Source organism: Dama dama, chromosome 20 (genome assembly GCF_033118175.1).
Source record: "Dama dama isolate Ldn47 chromosome 20, ASM3311817v1, whole genome shotgun sequence".
Taxonomy (NCBI): Eukaryota; Metazoa; Chordata; class Mammalia; order Artiodactyla; family Cervidae; genus Dama; species Dama dama.
In genome coordinates this window covers 88312609-88327637 of record NC_083700.1, presented here as the reverse complement: position 1 = coordinate 88327637, position 15029 = coordinate 88312609, and the positions used below count along the sequence as shown (strand labels likewise).

The window sequence follows — 15029 nt, the reverse complement described above, 5'->3', positions numbered from 1 at the left end:
ACGGGCAACAGACTACAGTGACACAAAATTTATTTACACCTACCAGACTGTCATTTGTAAATATCTGTATACTGTCCACTGGAGAGCACAACTGCTTGGCTATCTTCCACCGGACACTCCCTATGGTTTCATTACTGTGAGCCTGTAAAATGAAGTGAAACAATATTGTAATTCGCTTATCAATGAATTTAAACAACTATTAGTGAGCACCTTATATGTACTGGGCACTGCTGCAGAAGCTGGGAACATAGCCGAGAACCAAAAGACAAGAACCTTTGCCCTCATGAGGCTTCCCCTCTGTAGTAATTAAACATTCTATTCCATATGTCACTCCCCATCATACATGTAATCAAATTTCAAATCCTTCCATTGCAGAGCCTTCCATTCTTCCCCTTCTCACCATGCTCTAGTCACACCAGCCACTTTCCTTGCCACTGAATAAGACAAACAGACTTCCACCTCAGGACCTTTGTACCTGCTGCTCCCTTGGTATGGAAAGCTCCTCCCCAGAAATAACTTGCTCTGTCAATTCATTCAAGTGTCCATTCAAATGTGACCTCAGAGACGTTCCCTGTCCATTCTAAAATATGTCATGTATACCCATCTGATTCTGTGGTATTCTTCTTAAATGTTTATAACACTCATTATCACCTGATATCATGTACTTACTTATGTATCTGCTTATACTCTATCAACTTCCTTTCACTTCAGATCTTTACTCTAAATATGTTTACTAAACAGCTTTTAGAATAGTCATTCAAGCTGCTATCTTAATCAATGATGTTCATATGAAAATAACAAGACAATATGGAAATGGCTTCAGAACTTAATGTAAACCTACCTCTACAGTGAAGGTATCTTTGGTAGACTCATAAGTAATGTTAAGAGTTAAAAGATGTCCATGGAATGAGGCACCATGAGGTAGAATAGTTCGGGGAACAGAGTAAAAATCCTTGAAAAAGACACAGCAAGTCAAACAAACAGCACAGTGCCACAGTTAAATGCTGCAAAAACACACTCCTAACAGACTGAGACTAAGTATAGGATGATAAAGTTGTTTTACAAAGAAGAGAGGCTTACCTCTATAGTGATCACGTAACGTTCTGCCAGAAGCAGTAATCGCTCAATTATTACAAGTTTAGTGGATCTATGAATTAAAAAAACATTTTTTGAACATACCTGAAATGAATTGCTGACATGAGCTGAATTTCAGTCTCTTTCACCAAAACCACAATCACATTTAGCCCTCACTGAAATCTGCAAAACTAAACTTCCCTTTTACTCAAGGGGGAAATGGTTCAAGCGGGTCACAGCTGTCACACACAGATGGAATAACAGGGCAGAAGCCGGCCCTGCCCCACATTTCCTTTTCTGTCCTTTTCTTTGTCTTTTTTTTAAAAACAGTTGTTCCACAAATAGAAGGCCTGCGCTTCTTCTGGGTCTGCAGGCTAATATGTTTATCAATTCACCAAGAATGAACAGTGAGTTTGAATCTCATAATCTTACAACTAAAATATGCCATATAATTCTGTAAACACACAGAACCTGACAAAGTTCTGAACTGCCTGAAATTTAGAAGACAAATGCAAATCATTTAGTATGCCACAAATGAGAATTGCTGTTTAATTAGCTTATGAATGAGTCAGAAGAAAAAGGCCCCCCACCCCCCGCAAAAAAAAAAAAAGTTCATCTGGTTTATGTGACTATCCTGTATAAAAAACATATGCAGAATATGGTATCCCAAGGATTTTCAAAATAGTTAAGAAATCAACACACATCAAAAGAAAGAATCATCTTTGGAAGAGAAAACACATAGCAAGGAAGTGTGGAGCTCTCAGACTCTGAAAATGAGACCTGAGGTCTCTTTAGGTCAGAGTTAAGGAATCTTACATATCGTCTGAAATAAGAGGACTCCAGTATTCAGCAGCTTATACAGTGACAGCTCCACACTTTATTAAACACTACATGTGTTAACACTGACAGATGAAAATCCAAGTACCCTCAAACACTTGATATTCCGGAAAAATACTTCATATAGGTGTATTTCTAAATCTCAGGCATGCTGATTAGCAGTACTGGAAATTTCACTTTAAAAAAGAGTTGGTTAGCACAGGGAATTATACTCAGTATCTTGCAATAACCTGTAATGGAAAATAATATGGAAAAAATATACATATATAACTAAATCACTTTGCTATAAAGTGCTTTAAAGGCTTTAAAAAGAAAAGGAACATCCCCAACTATAAATAAAGAGAAAGAAACACATAAAGTGATTCCCGAAGGAGAGACTCTATGGGCACCGACCACTGGAGGGCAGCAGAATAAGACACAGAGAGGGAGCTCCTCTGAGCACCACTGATCTGGGGCTGCTCACCAGTAATGACTTGTTAAAATCCCACAGAAGTATTTTAGCTGCTTCAATTTAATTTTCTACATATTCATCTATTCTCCTTACTATGCCAAAGAAGTACAGAAAATGCTGAACTCAAATTTCACTGACAACATCTGAAAACACTCAACACAGCAATGTGACTTAGAGGTGTCAATTCAAACTTTTAACACAATTATTTGAAAAGTAATTTTAAGTACATAACATTTTAACTATGATTATATCATAATGTACAATGTTAATCAATATGCCACTTCATTTTGCTTGCACTGTTAGTGTCATGATTTGTCTATTCAAAAAGTTATGTCTAAGTAAATATTTCAAATTTGAAAAAATTATTCTTCATATAAAGAATATATCTTGGTTCAGTCATAAAGAGTAGGCTACTCATATTACATAGAGTTAAAGTAAAATGAATCCAATGATAAAATATATAACAGGGAATATATAATTTTCAAGGATATGACTATTCGAACAATATATGAAATAAAATGAGGAGATGACTAATTAACTGAGAGGTCTCCAAAGGAAGAAAAAAGATCCCAACTTTGCTTTTAAGCTGACTCGTCTCTGCGTGTTGTGTACTCGCTGTCACTCCCGTAGCCACTCACCTGTAAGGGGACTGGACTGACGTGGCTACAGTCGGCATGGCAGTGGCTGTCAGCATTTTTGTTGCTCTGGTCACAGCGTGCGTCAGAGTGGGGCCACCAAGCGCTGAACTGGCCGCCTACGTAACGAGAAATCGTTCTACATCAGGATTTCTCAGCATCAGCTCTGCTGACATTTTGGGCTGGAAGCTGTTTTGTCATGGAAGACTGTCTTGGACTTTGTAGGATGTTTAGTGGCATTTCTGACTTGTACTCACCACCCACTGGCCACCAGGTACCGGCAGGACCTGTCTAGTGACAACCAGAAGGTCTCTAGACACTGCCAAATGTCCCCTGGGAGGTCAAATAATCTCCAACTGAGAACGACTGTTCTACACATGTTATTACTTACACAGCATCTTATTTAGTGTTTTGATGATCACGTATTTGGATGTAAGTCACAACCTGGGAACTCCTGTACAGATTCATTGCCAGCATAGATTCATTACCAGAAAATTTAACTTTTTAACATTTGAGGGCAGTAGCATTTTATGCTTTTGGAACACTCTTTATTAGGTATTAAACTTCAACAAGCCCAAATTAGGAGTGAAAAGATGAATGCTTAATGCTTTAACCATTATGCTAGAAATAAGGCACTGGAAATACATGAGACAGTATTACGTCACAAGCTACTAATGGACAAAGACAACCGATACCACCTACTACTGAATGTGTTGCTGTGGCTTTTTAATAGCATTTATGATACAAATGGAATGACATATGAGGAATGATGGGAAAAGAAGCAAGTGTGTATATAAAATTTCTGGACCAAAAAAGGAGAAAAACAATCTGTTGAAATGTGGAATGTACAGAAGACAGTTTTATACCCCAAAAGGAGGTGGGGAGTGAGGTGTGCCAGGGTAGGTGAAACAGGAAAGGGAGACAGTGGAGGGAGAAGGAATGATTTCCCATAAAGTTACGTTTATTTCTATATTGTGGGCATCAAGGCAAATGCCTGTTCCCTGTGCCAACAATATGATACTGCTGGCAAATTCTTCCAATAGGATCCAGCCACAAATATCAGAACTATACATGATCTCAAAATACAAAATTATAAATGGAAAAAAAACTTAAGGCATTTATTTCAAAAAAAGGTTAAATAAAATTTGCTACTTACTTCTAATCTCGTGTAGCAATCAGCAATGAATTTCTTATGTAATGATACAGAATCCTAAAAGGTAAGAGGTAAATGGCAAGTAATGAGTCTACCATTTAGTTGTAATCATTATTAAGGATAAAATTTCAAAATAAAGAAGCTCAACTTTCAGGTATGCCAACTTATCAATTAAAAATACATTACTTTTTGTGTATGAGCATCTTTTCTCCTTACTTACCTTCTTTAACCTAGGATTTAGATTAATGTAACTGTAGTTTATAATTAACTGAATAGCCTCATTAGCAATTTCTTCATCAGGTGATTCCATGGCTATTTTCCAAATGAAATCCATTCCTATCAATTCCAGTTTTTCTACATACTGTTCAAAAGAAAAAAAATTATAGCACATCAAGGTCACAAAAATACAATTATTTTCTGCTACATTGTAAATCCATACTTCTTACAGTTCACTATGAATTAAGGCTACAGAAACCAAGCTACACTTGACAACATTATTATACAAAACAACAGTTTTATATAATAATTTTTGAAAACAAAAATCAGCCAACAACAGAAACACTGGGCAACTTCCATGGAATCAGGACAGATAAGGAGATTTTTCTCCAGACGTTATCCTAAACTTGAGTTGCAACTCTGCCCAGATGGGGCACTGAGGCAGACACATACAGGAATAACATGGGCACCCCTGCAGGAGCTTTTCTTCAAAGGAAAGGGAGTCAAGCTAGAGGTGGGTACTAATCCTCAGGGCTCAATCTGGTCTTTTCAAGGCTCAGTTAGAAATGGCAAGATCGAGGGCTTACAAGATCTTGTAAAAATTCTAGGAAGTCAGGTCATGAATGAAACAGACCTGGAAAAAGAGTTATTTTTCACCTTTTTAAAGCTATTCACATAAATATAAACATAAGCTGTATACATTCTACAGATTCTCATTTTCCTGCTTCTTTGTCTGTTCTTAAAAATTTTCCCCCAAATCCTTGCCACTGAGACCCTAAAATTGAAGATTTTGGTACGTTCTCAGGTAACTGTGAACTGTTGGATCTGAGAGGTTAGAAGCTGGGCTAGAACTATCCCTACTCTGCGTTCACCCAGCCACAGGAGGCCACTGGCTCTCGCAGATCAGCAAAAAGCAGAGAGGAATCTGAGAAGTCACCTGTATGGGAAGGGGAATGCTCTCACACTCTGAGGAGCTCTCTGAATGATGCAGGAGACTGCAGTCAAGGAGGAGTCCATTCTTTTTAAAAAACCTCATGTCTTCTCTCAATTAGAAGACATTTTTTTTTTTTTTTTTGCTGAATATCAAGTTTTACTAGATTATCCAAATTAACTAGACTTGAAAACAATGCTACTTACCAACTGAGCTCCTTGTCTTTTTAATCGATGATCACACAGATTCACATTTTCAAAAAAAGTCTTAAATAAGTTAAAACCTGAAATTATAGAATGTCAGATAAATTCATGTACTCTTGGTACCACAGATAATCAATGAAAAGACAAAGTATATCAAGAGGTAAAACTATAAAACTTTCAGGACAAAACAGGCACAAATCTTCAAGACCGTCAATTAGGCAATAGTCTCTTAGATATGGTATCAAAAACAAGCAACAATAATGACAAAAAAATAAATCAACTTCATCAAAACTAAAAGCTTTTGTGCTTCAAAGGACTATTGTGAAAATGAAAAGCCAATCCACAGAACAGGACAAAATGTTTGTAAATCACATTACTTGATAAGGAGTGAGTATGTAGAATATATAAAACAACCCTTAAAACTCAAAACTAAAAGGGCAAATCACCCAATTTAAATATGAGAAAGATTTTAATAGACATCTTTTCAAAGGGGATATCTACGTGACCAAAGAGCCCAAGAATATCCTTAGTCATCAGGGAAATGCATATCAAAGGCCATGAGATTCCATCTCAAAACCACTAGGATGGCTAAAATAAAAATGACAGTTTATTAGAGAAGATGTAGAGAAATCAAAACCTCATATACTGCTGGTGGGATTATAAAATGGTATAGCCACTTTGCAAAAAAGATTGGCAATTCCTCAAATGTTAATTATATCATACAGCAATTTCACTCCTAGGTAGATGAAAATTTGTACATGGACATTTACAGCAGTATTATTGACAATAACCAAAAGTGGTAACAACCCAGATGCCTATCCACACAATGTGTTATATCCATTCAACGAAGTGTTACCCAGTCATATGGATTGAAGTTTTGACACGTGCAAAAACCTGGGTGAACCTTGGCCACATTATGTCTCAGCATGATCAAGAAGCCAAATACAAAAGGTGACATACTGCATGGTTCTATTTATCTAAAATGTCCAGATCAGAATAACCTACAAGGATGAGCAGATGAGAGATTGTGGAAAGGGGAGAATGGAGAGTGACTACTACATAGTTTTTTTCTGGGGTGATGAAAATGTCCTGAGATTAAAAATGGTGAAGGTTGAACAACTTTGTGAATATACAAAAAACACTTCATGTACACTTTAAAAAAATAAATTCTACGGCATGCAAAATTCATATCAATAAGAAAAATTTCAATTAAAATAAACAACTGAAAAGAGGATTTCTATACTTGGACCAATTTTTACCTTAGATGAATCCTTTTTGTACCAAGTAATTTCATGAAAACAGTTTGACAACCATTAGGCTGTGTAATTTAAAAATACCATTCATGTAAAAAGAAATTCATCTGTTTATATAAACATGTTTATATAGATGTATCTTTATATGCATAAGGCGAAGTCCAGAAGCATATACCAAACTGTGAAGCTGTTTCTCACAGTGGGCTGAGAAGAAAAGAAAAAAATTTAAAGAACTGAAAAAACAATTTTAATGTTTTTCCTTACCATTCATAGTGATTTCATATGACTCCAATTTAAGAATTTTCTCCTTGAAGAGCTGCTGCTGAACATCACTCTCAAGATCATGTTGCCCTTTTGTAAACCATTCAAAACACATCTGCGAATCAAGACAAATATCACCTTGTAACTAAAATCCACTTCAGGTAAATACATAATCCAAAAGAGGAAAGCAAAGACAAATGATTTTTAATTCTTTAGAAATTTATAATGCCTTAGTACTACTCAAACTGAAATCATTGGAACTCTGGAACTAAATGAAGCAGTTAGTTACAGCAATCTTTCTTCTAGATAATGAAAATACATACTCAGACTTTCTACTGAACCACTACACTTCAGTTTTTCCACTGACATTTATTAATAAGCCTTACGCTGTTCTAGGCACTGTCACATACTCAATCCTTCCAATAACCCTATGACGTAGCGCACATTATTCTGCAAAATGAGAGGAGGAAATAGTGATTCACGTTAGGAAGCATCGAAGCAGGGCAGTGCTCCTGGTTTAATCCACTTTCAGCTGTGCAACTGCAGATCTGTCTAGACAGCAATTCTTTCTTTAGGGTTTCTAGGGTACAACATCATTATAGGAACTCAAAGTTTCTGCTGGTTAACTTAAAATTAGTTTCATGGGAGGGAAAAAAAACTAAAGAATACACTAAGTTTGCTATACTCAGTTGAATTTGGTTTTATGCAGAATGGTTATCAAAATTACCAAAGATCTCACATGCTTGTGTATATCACATATATATAAAATATCTTTTCAACACTCTCAGCTCCTAGCTTATTATAAATGTATGCTTAGTAAACTGAAAAGTGTTTAGAATTGAAGATATGAGACATGCACAAAAACATGAGATACATACAATAAAGCAAAATACTATTTATTAGGTCACACTTTTGTCTTACTTCATCCGTAACGCTGTCTTCTTACCTCTCTATCTAATTCACAGACATCCTGGCCAGTCACAAGACACTCCCAGATTTCCTTGGCACGATTCCAACCCAAATACAGAGTAGCTTCTTGCAAGAAAAATGCCAGGAATTTAAGATGGGCCTCTAAATACTGGAAAAAGAAATAATCCTAATTAGTCAACTCCAGGCATTCGTCCGTAAAAGCAAAACAAAACAAAAAAAAAACAAACAAAAAAAACAACTGAAATTAAAAAGTAGTTTTACCTAATGCTTTCTCTTGTAATTTAGGGTAAATAAATGTGAGAAATCCATTTACGAGGCGACAATGTAGCAGAAACTACTTGTCTATTACAAACTCAGGTGTCTTTAGATGCCAAGCAATCTCAGAGTAAAACACCAGAACACAACTGATGAGTGAAGATATTTTTCTAATTTTTGGAAAACAATATTACTGACAGCTTTGAAAAACAAAAAGCCATGAGCCACAGAACTGACAATTGTATTTTTGATCAAACACAAAAGATATTCATCTTTAATACCATATCATACATATGCAGTTATGTTAGGTGATTTACTGAAAGATATACCCACAAATGTCAATTTTCTAACCTTTTACTTCAAGGTGGTTTTATTAAAGATTAAAAACTGTTCCATCATGACAAAGACACCTCATGCTTCCTCTTTAGAGTTCCTTCCAACAAATATTACTTTTATAGTTCAAACGCAAAAAGGTCAAATGGATGCTGTAAGTCATGAAACAACAGCACAATGCCAGGTACCTCCCGGTAGGTATATCGGCCATCCACTAGTGTTGAACCAGTTAAGCCTCCAGGTCCAGCCACGGCTGCTGCAAGCCGATGACAAGCTATCAAGCTTCCTGTTACCAGTTTTACTATTTCAAAATTTTTCTTCAAGTCTTGAATAATACTCTTGGTGAAAACAATAAAAAAAAAAAAGTATGAGAATGTGCAGTTACTTTGTCAGTTTAATACAAGCTTCTATTTGAGCATACAGTTGAGGAACAGCAAACATAAAAATTTTTTCACTTACATTTCCTACATAAAAGTAAATGAAAACAATCTCATATGTACACTTACTAGGGAATTACTATAGAATTAATAAACTTCCCTGCTAAATTTCTGCTTCTAAAGGAGTTTTTTGTTTTATTATTTTTTAAAAAAATAAGTCTTTCAAAAGCACTATTTCACTTCTTGCATACTTTTCCAGATCTTTCTTCCCAAGTCTCTTACATTGAGGAGCCTCTAGTTCCTTAAGCGAACTGATAGTTTTTCACAAATAAAACAAGTCTTGCGAATCTTTTCAAATTCCTACAATACTATTCTAACTTTTAAAAATTAGCTTACTTCGGTAAATTAAGGAAATAAAAAAATAAATGAGTTAGGGATATATCAAAAGAAAAGCTCCACAGAAATGAAAGCAGAATGATGCTTAAATTCAAGATCATTAAAAAATATAAATGAATTATATTAATAACCATAAAACTGTCAAACAGTCACTATAAAACTTAGCAATCTTTTGATGTTTAGTCATTACAAAAGGTTATGCAAGTAACTGCATAATAATCAAATATAGCAATCCTCTTACCTTGTCTTGCTTTTGATAGGTTTGTTTTATGAACGAGCGGGTGATTTCATGTAGCTGACGCAAAGCTGGTACCACCCATACAAACTGGGGATTGTTAATCTGAGATGACTAGAGTTAAAAAGAAGTTACATTAATTTAGAAATAAATGGCAGAATAAATTTAGTAGCTATAAAAAAGTTCCAAGTCAATTAGGTTTTACTGTTACACATTCTATTATTTTTCTCTTCACATTGCTCATTTATAGTTTATCACCATGCACTCATAATTCAGTCTCCAACTTCTTATTCTGCATGCAATCCTAAAGCCAAGAACTGCAAACAGGAGTGGATATGAAGTGACAGTAAATGTACAGGGGTACATCAGCAAAAAACAGACAACAAGGAATTAGCAACTTCAGAGGATAGATTATAAGTAGCACAGGCTGCTAGGATATGTTGACATAATAAAATAAATTAATGGCACAAGCTTAACTTGGATAATACAGAAGTGGCTGATAAGTAAAATGGTATAAAAATATGGTTTTCTGTAATGATATGATCAAGATACCAATGATATGATCAAGATATTAAGAGTGGTCTAAGTATTAAAGAAAATATCCATGATCTGCTTATTTCCTAGTTAAAACAATTTTAGAAGAGAGAATTCTATTTTCATTAATTATTACAGCCACTTTATAATTTATATTTTTCAAAACATTTTAAAATATGTTATTCCTGAAACTGGTGCATGACAATCCAGATCTTCACGCACATATCTGAAAAGTCTAATGTTCATGCACTGCTCTTTAAAAAAAGAACTGTTTTTTAATAAATGACATCTTTCAAACTATGAGATTTCATTATAAAATCTGTAAGAATGTCATGTTAACATTATTAATCAACTGATCAAGTAACTCCCTAAAAACTGAACAACAGTTAGCATTTACTTTAAAAACTATATTTTTTAAAAAAGCCTTCTTGCTTCTTCAAGTCTTTCTGTCAGATAAAGATGCCTATAGGGGCAGAAAAATACTTTTGATGTCATTTGCAGAAAATTGTTGTACTACTAAATATGTAAATGTGAGACAGCTATTGCCAAAATAATATTGGTTTTCCTACAGATTAGCCAATCAATCAGCAAATACCATATTTCCTGGATTCTAAGATACAAATTTTATAAAATTTAACATTTCTGACAGTGATACTTCTTAACAATTATATAAAAGAAACTTTTTGGCCATTAGGCACAGGAGTAAGTTTAGATATGGTTATCCTTATGTGGGATGTACAAACTTGGCTGTTTAAAAAGGTAGCTGTTCATCTACCCATCATTTCTGTTCTTACATGGCATAGTTAGTACCAAACAAGGACGGCTTTTTAATTTAAATGTAGATCACTGATTTGTTTCTTGAATGCTATCAAAGGATTACACTATGATGTGGTATTGACTAGCCCATCATGTCTATCAATTCAATTAAAAGCAAAGAAAACTGCCAGTGGTCTTAAGACTAAAGCATTTTCCAAAGCCAGGAGAATTTGGTGTGACAGACTCATACTCTGTGAAGGGTTGCATCATTTGGCATTAAACGTCTCTCTGTCCAAAGTTACAGCTTAATTCAAGAGGAACTATTTAACTTGTAGTATACACAACTTAATGAAGGAAAAAAGCAGCTTGAGTTTTACAAAAAAGACAGATACAAAACTCCCTATTTCTCAACATGCCTCAAAATTCTATACTCTCAATTTCAAAGAAGTCCAAAGCACTACATTGGATAATAGCAAGCAGCATGCCACAGTGAGGCTGTGCATACTGGATTAACCCTGCGATGCATGGTGCAATCACTGGCATCTTAGGATCAGAGAAATAAGGTACACATTAAAGGGCAACTACTTGCAAGACTAGCTAGGATATTTCTGCTAAGACATAAAAGTTGCAAAATGACAGAAACTAAAATTCTGAGGCTTAAGTCCAAACTGATACCTTCTGAAAGGATTACAAACATTGGGATATAAATATAAAACTTTTAGTAAATAATCAGGTATATTAGAAAGTATCATTATGAGTCAATTATGGTTAGATTATTTTTTTGACACTGAAAATTATCTTTTGGAATCTGAAAGGTATTTCTGATATAGCCTTTCTAGAGTTCAGCAAATAAGACAGATGTTATTTATTCCATCATGCTATGACATTACGCTGCTAAGCTATAAGAAAATTTTTAAATTACTCTTTTCCATTTACAAAAGGGGCAAGAGAATATAGTGAACAATTAAAACGAAAATATCTGATAATGTTTGATAATGAAGCTGAGGTTTCATAAGTAGCAGTTAATGGTATATCCAAACTAAGACTGAATGTCAGATGAAGCTGTAGAGGTCAACTAGTTTAGCCTGCAAACCTGTGCCTAAACTCTCCTTATTCATTTTTGTTAAAAGAGTTGTCTTCTGGTGTTTCCAGTGATGAGGAACTCAGGAGACAGTGCATTCTGTGTCAGATTGTCTTCCTACAAAGTTCAGTGATCTATGATACTGAAACACGCCTTTACCGTAACTGCTTACGAGACATAAAAACTAAGTTGAATCAAATGTCTCTAACAATTCTGTAAGTATCTGAAAGAAAGCTTTCATATTCTTTCTTGAGTTCTCACATCTCAAAGCTGAATATCCCAATTTTTCATCTGCCTTGTTTTTCCAGACTTAGCCATTTATCTAGAACCAAAGTAAAAATTTTGACAAGGGTGGACACTTTAAAAAGTACTTCCTCCTGTGCTAATCAGTCACATCACTGTGAGACTGCTGAGGGCACCTTGCTATTTTCACTTTCAGTTTCGTGTTTTGTCAAGTGGAGGTCATTCAGGTATGTGCAAATGATTTTAGTGTCTTCACAGGTGAAGCAGAGGAAAGAGGAAGGAAACCAACATTTACTGAAAGGCTGCTGGGCACTGTGCTAGGAGGACTTCATATAATGACTTAAAGATATGCAAAACCACTGATCAAATAAAAATGATTTTTTTTTTTTGGTTTAGTAATATTTTTTGGATGCGTACATTTAAACTTTTTAATTGAAAAGTAAAAAAGAAGTGAAATAAGAGGGAAAGGGTTGGGGGCAGACAGTGGAAGGTATAAAGGAAGCAAAGGAAAAGAGGACCAAGGAAGCCAAGGGTATCCTGGCAGAATCTACAGAAATAAAGTTAAGAAATAAAGGTCAGAATTTCTGAACACAACAATGGAACTGGGAATTTTAAGAGTGTCAAAAGCAGAGGGAAAGGGAATCAGTTGGAGCAGTAGAGGTAGCTGGGGGTGGGAGGGGAGTAAGAGGTGGGTGATCTTGTCTTACCCTTTGCTTAGTTTCTGTGTAGCCTGGCAGGGAGACATAATTCCCAGTCAGCCCACCTTGCTGCCTGGCAGGAAAGGGCATAGCATAGAAAAACACCTTTAGTGGCAGTATATAACTCACCCCCCTGCCTGGAGTCATGTCGGGGGCTTTGATCTTCCCACTGCCCCCCTTCAGCCACGGGTACTTTAAGAGAGTATTTGCAAAAGCTCTCAGTAAATGGAGAAGTGCTACGTAAATGCAAGTTATTATTATTCTAAATGAAGGAATGGTACATCAGAATTTCTTTACTGGGAGCAGTGGGGTATAAAAAAGGAAGAATATTTCTTTCAAGACTCACAAAATGACTCCAAAATTCTCCCTGTTACTTTTTGAGTTTTGTTGTAAAACATCAGACATGAGTGAAGTGACTGCAAAGAGAAGCAATAAAGATGCAGCGATGATACTGGCTAGAAGGGCTAAAGTAATGCTCAGCTGTAACAAGGAAGGAACAGGGGTCAGGAAGGATTTTCTGGTTTTAAAAGTCATTTCCCTGGAGGGAGGAAAAAGTCCCTTCAGCTTTGACCTTCAGACCTATAAAGAAATGTATCTGTTACAGTGAAGAAAAGACCATTTTCTACAGATACCTTTTTTTCTTATTATTAGTATCAAAAGATTTAAACTTCTTAAATAGCTCTAGATGAGTTTCAATTATAAAGACAGAGGGTGCTAAATTATTTGAATCGCTGAGCTGAGAAAACTGGAAAAATTCACATTGTATCTGAGAAGAAAGAGAGCAATGTTGCTGAATTAAAGGAATAATTTAATCATAACCTGAGAGGTACCAGCTGCAGTTTATGAACAATTTTAATGTAGAAAATTCACTTGATCAAATTTCAATGTCAGAAATATAACCCACAAAGTTCTCAAATGCCCCAAACTAAACTTTATGACCAAGCATAATTTAGGAGAATAAAAGCCTATGATTCACCAAGGGCGCTTAACAAGAGTCTCTGAATTTACCAGTGTAAATTAGCAGTATTCAAATCCTTTAAACAAATACTTATGGGGAAAACCAGGAAACTGTTAAGCAGTTAGCTATTTACTAAACCCTTTTCTTAAGTCAACAGTGGAATGAAACCCCTCTTGCTGTGAGGCTTCATGTTTCATCTGAGCAACCTGAGGGCCTGCGTGGAGGAGGATGTGCTCTAATCAGGGCTGCTGAAACCACGGAGGTAGGCTCCTGGGACTGACCACTGAGGTCAGCCCTCTCCAAGGAGAGCCTTGATGTTTAAGGACTGCAGCGACAAGAGAGCTACAGCCATTGCTGCCCATTCTGAAACCCCCCTTTACCAAGGACAGATGTGAAGTCTTCAGCCACCTGGAGGTCAAAGCCCTTGGAGGGGAGGGGCTTCCATAGCACTCGTCCCTACGCAGTTCTACCTTCTAAAATCCACTCCCAGCAGCAGGTCTCACTGAATAATCACTTTTCTAAGGAAGTACTTTAGGACCACCTCTGAACCAAGCATCCAAAAAACAACTATGTGCCAGCTCTGAATGAACCTCCTTCTCCCCTTCTTTCTCTCTTCTGACTCTTAGGGATTCCTCCATTTCTCTCTTATGGGAGAAAAATAGGCATGATATTTATTAAACGTGTGCATATTTTGGATTTAATTTTAAAAAGAGAAACTAAGTTGAAGTTCTTATAATCTTATGAAAATAATATAGTAAAACTACTCTTTGAATGGGACCCTGGATTTTTTTCCCTTTGTGAGTCAATAATTCCCCAAGCTTTAAATAATAAAGCACAAGTCATAAGAAAATATTCAAACAGCAGTCTGTATCTGAATACTACTTGAAAAAAAACACTATAATAATTTACTATTATCTTAAAATTATAACTTATTAAAAAGAATTATTAAATTAGTATACCTTTTACTTATACCTCATCTGCAAATTCTTACCTTGAATCCATCCTTCTTGTTTTTATCCAGACCTGACCATTCTCCAGGCTGAAAATTTTAAGAGAAATGTAAGTGACTTGGTAAAAGCAGTACCTATAATTTCCCAATTTTGGACTCTAAGATTAATGAGCTTCCATGCAGGACATTTAGCTTAAACAATAGGGGAGGAAAATTATTTGGTTCTAATTACTCAGACAATACTATTACTCTGACAACAAAACTAGACCA

At 35.6% G+C, this 15029-nt stretch overlaps 1 protein-coding gene across 1 annotated transcript in view; it reads right to left on the bottom strand.

Annotated features, from left to right (window-relative positions):
- Positions 1-15029, bottom strand: part of USP24 (ubiquitin specific peptidase 24) — a 137603-nt gene that overhangs the window by 71751 nt on the left and 50823 nt on the right. The window contains exons 16-27 of the mRNA XM_061121790.1: positions 14802-14849; positions 9547-9654; positions 8721-8870; positions 7961-8092; positions 7018-7129; positions 5504-5580; positions 4371-4511; positions 4154-4207; positions 3001-3116; positions 1081-1147; positions 842-952; positions 44-142 (exon numbers count right to left, since the gene is read on the bottom strand). Coding sequence (XP_060977773.1) covers positions 44-142; positions 842-952; positions 1081-1147; positions 3001-3116; positions 4154-4207; positions 4371-4511; positions 5504-5580; positions 7018-7129; positions 7961-8092; positions 8721-8870; positions 9547-9654; positions 14802-14849 — 1215 coding nt within the window. The remainder of the gene's footprint in view (positions 1-43; positions 143-841; positions 953-1080; positions 1148-3000; positions 3117-4153; positions 4208-4370; positions 4512-5503; positions 5581-7017; positions 7130-7960; positions 8093-8720; positions 8871-9546; positions 9655-14801; positions 14850-15029) is intronic.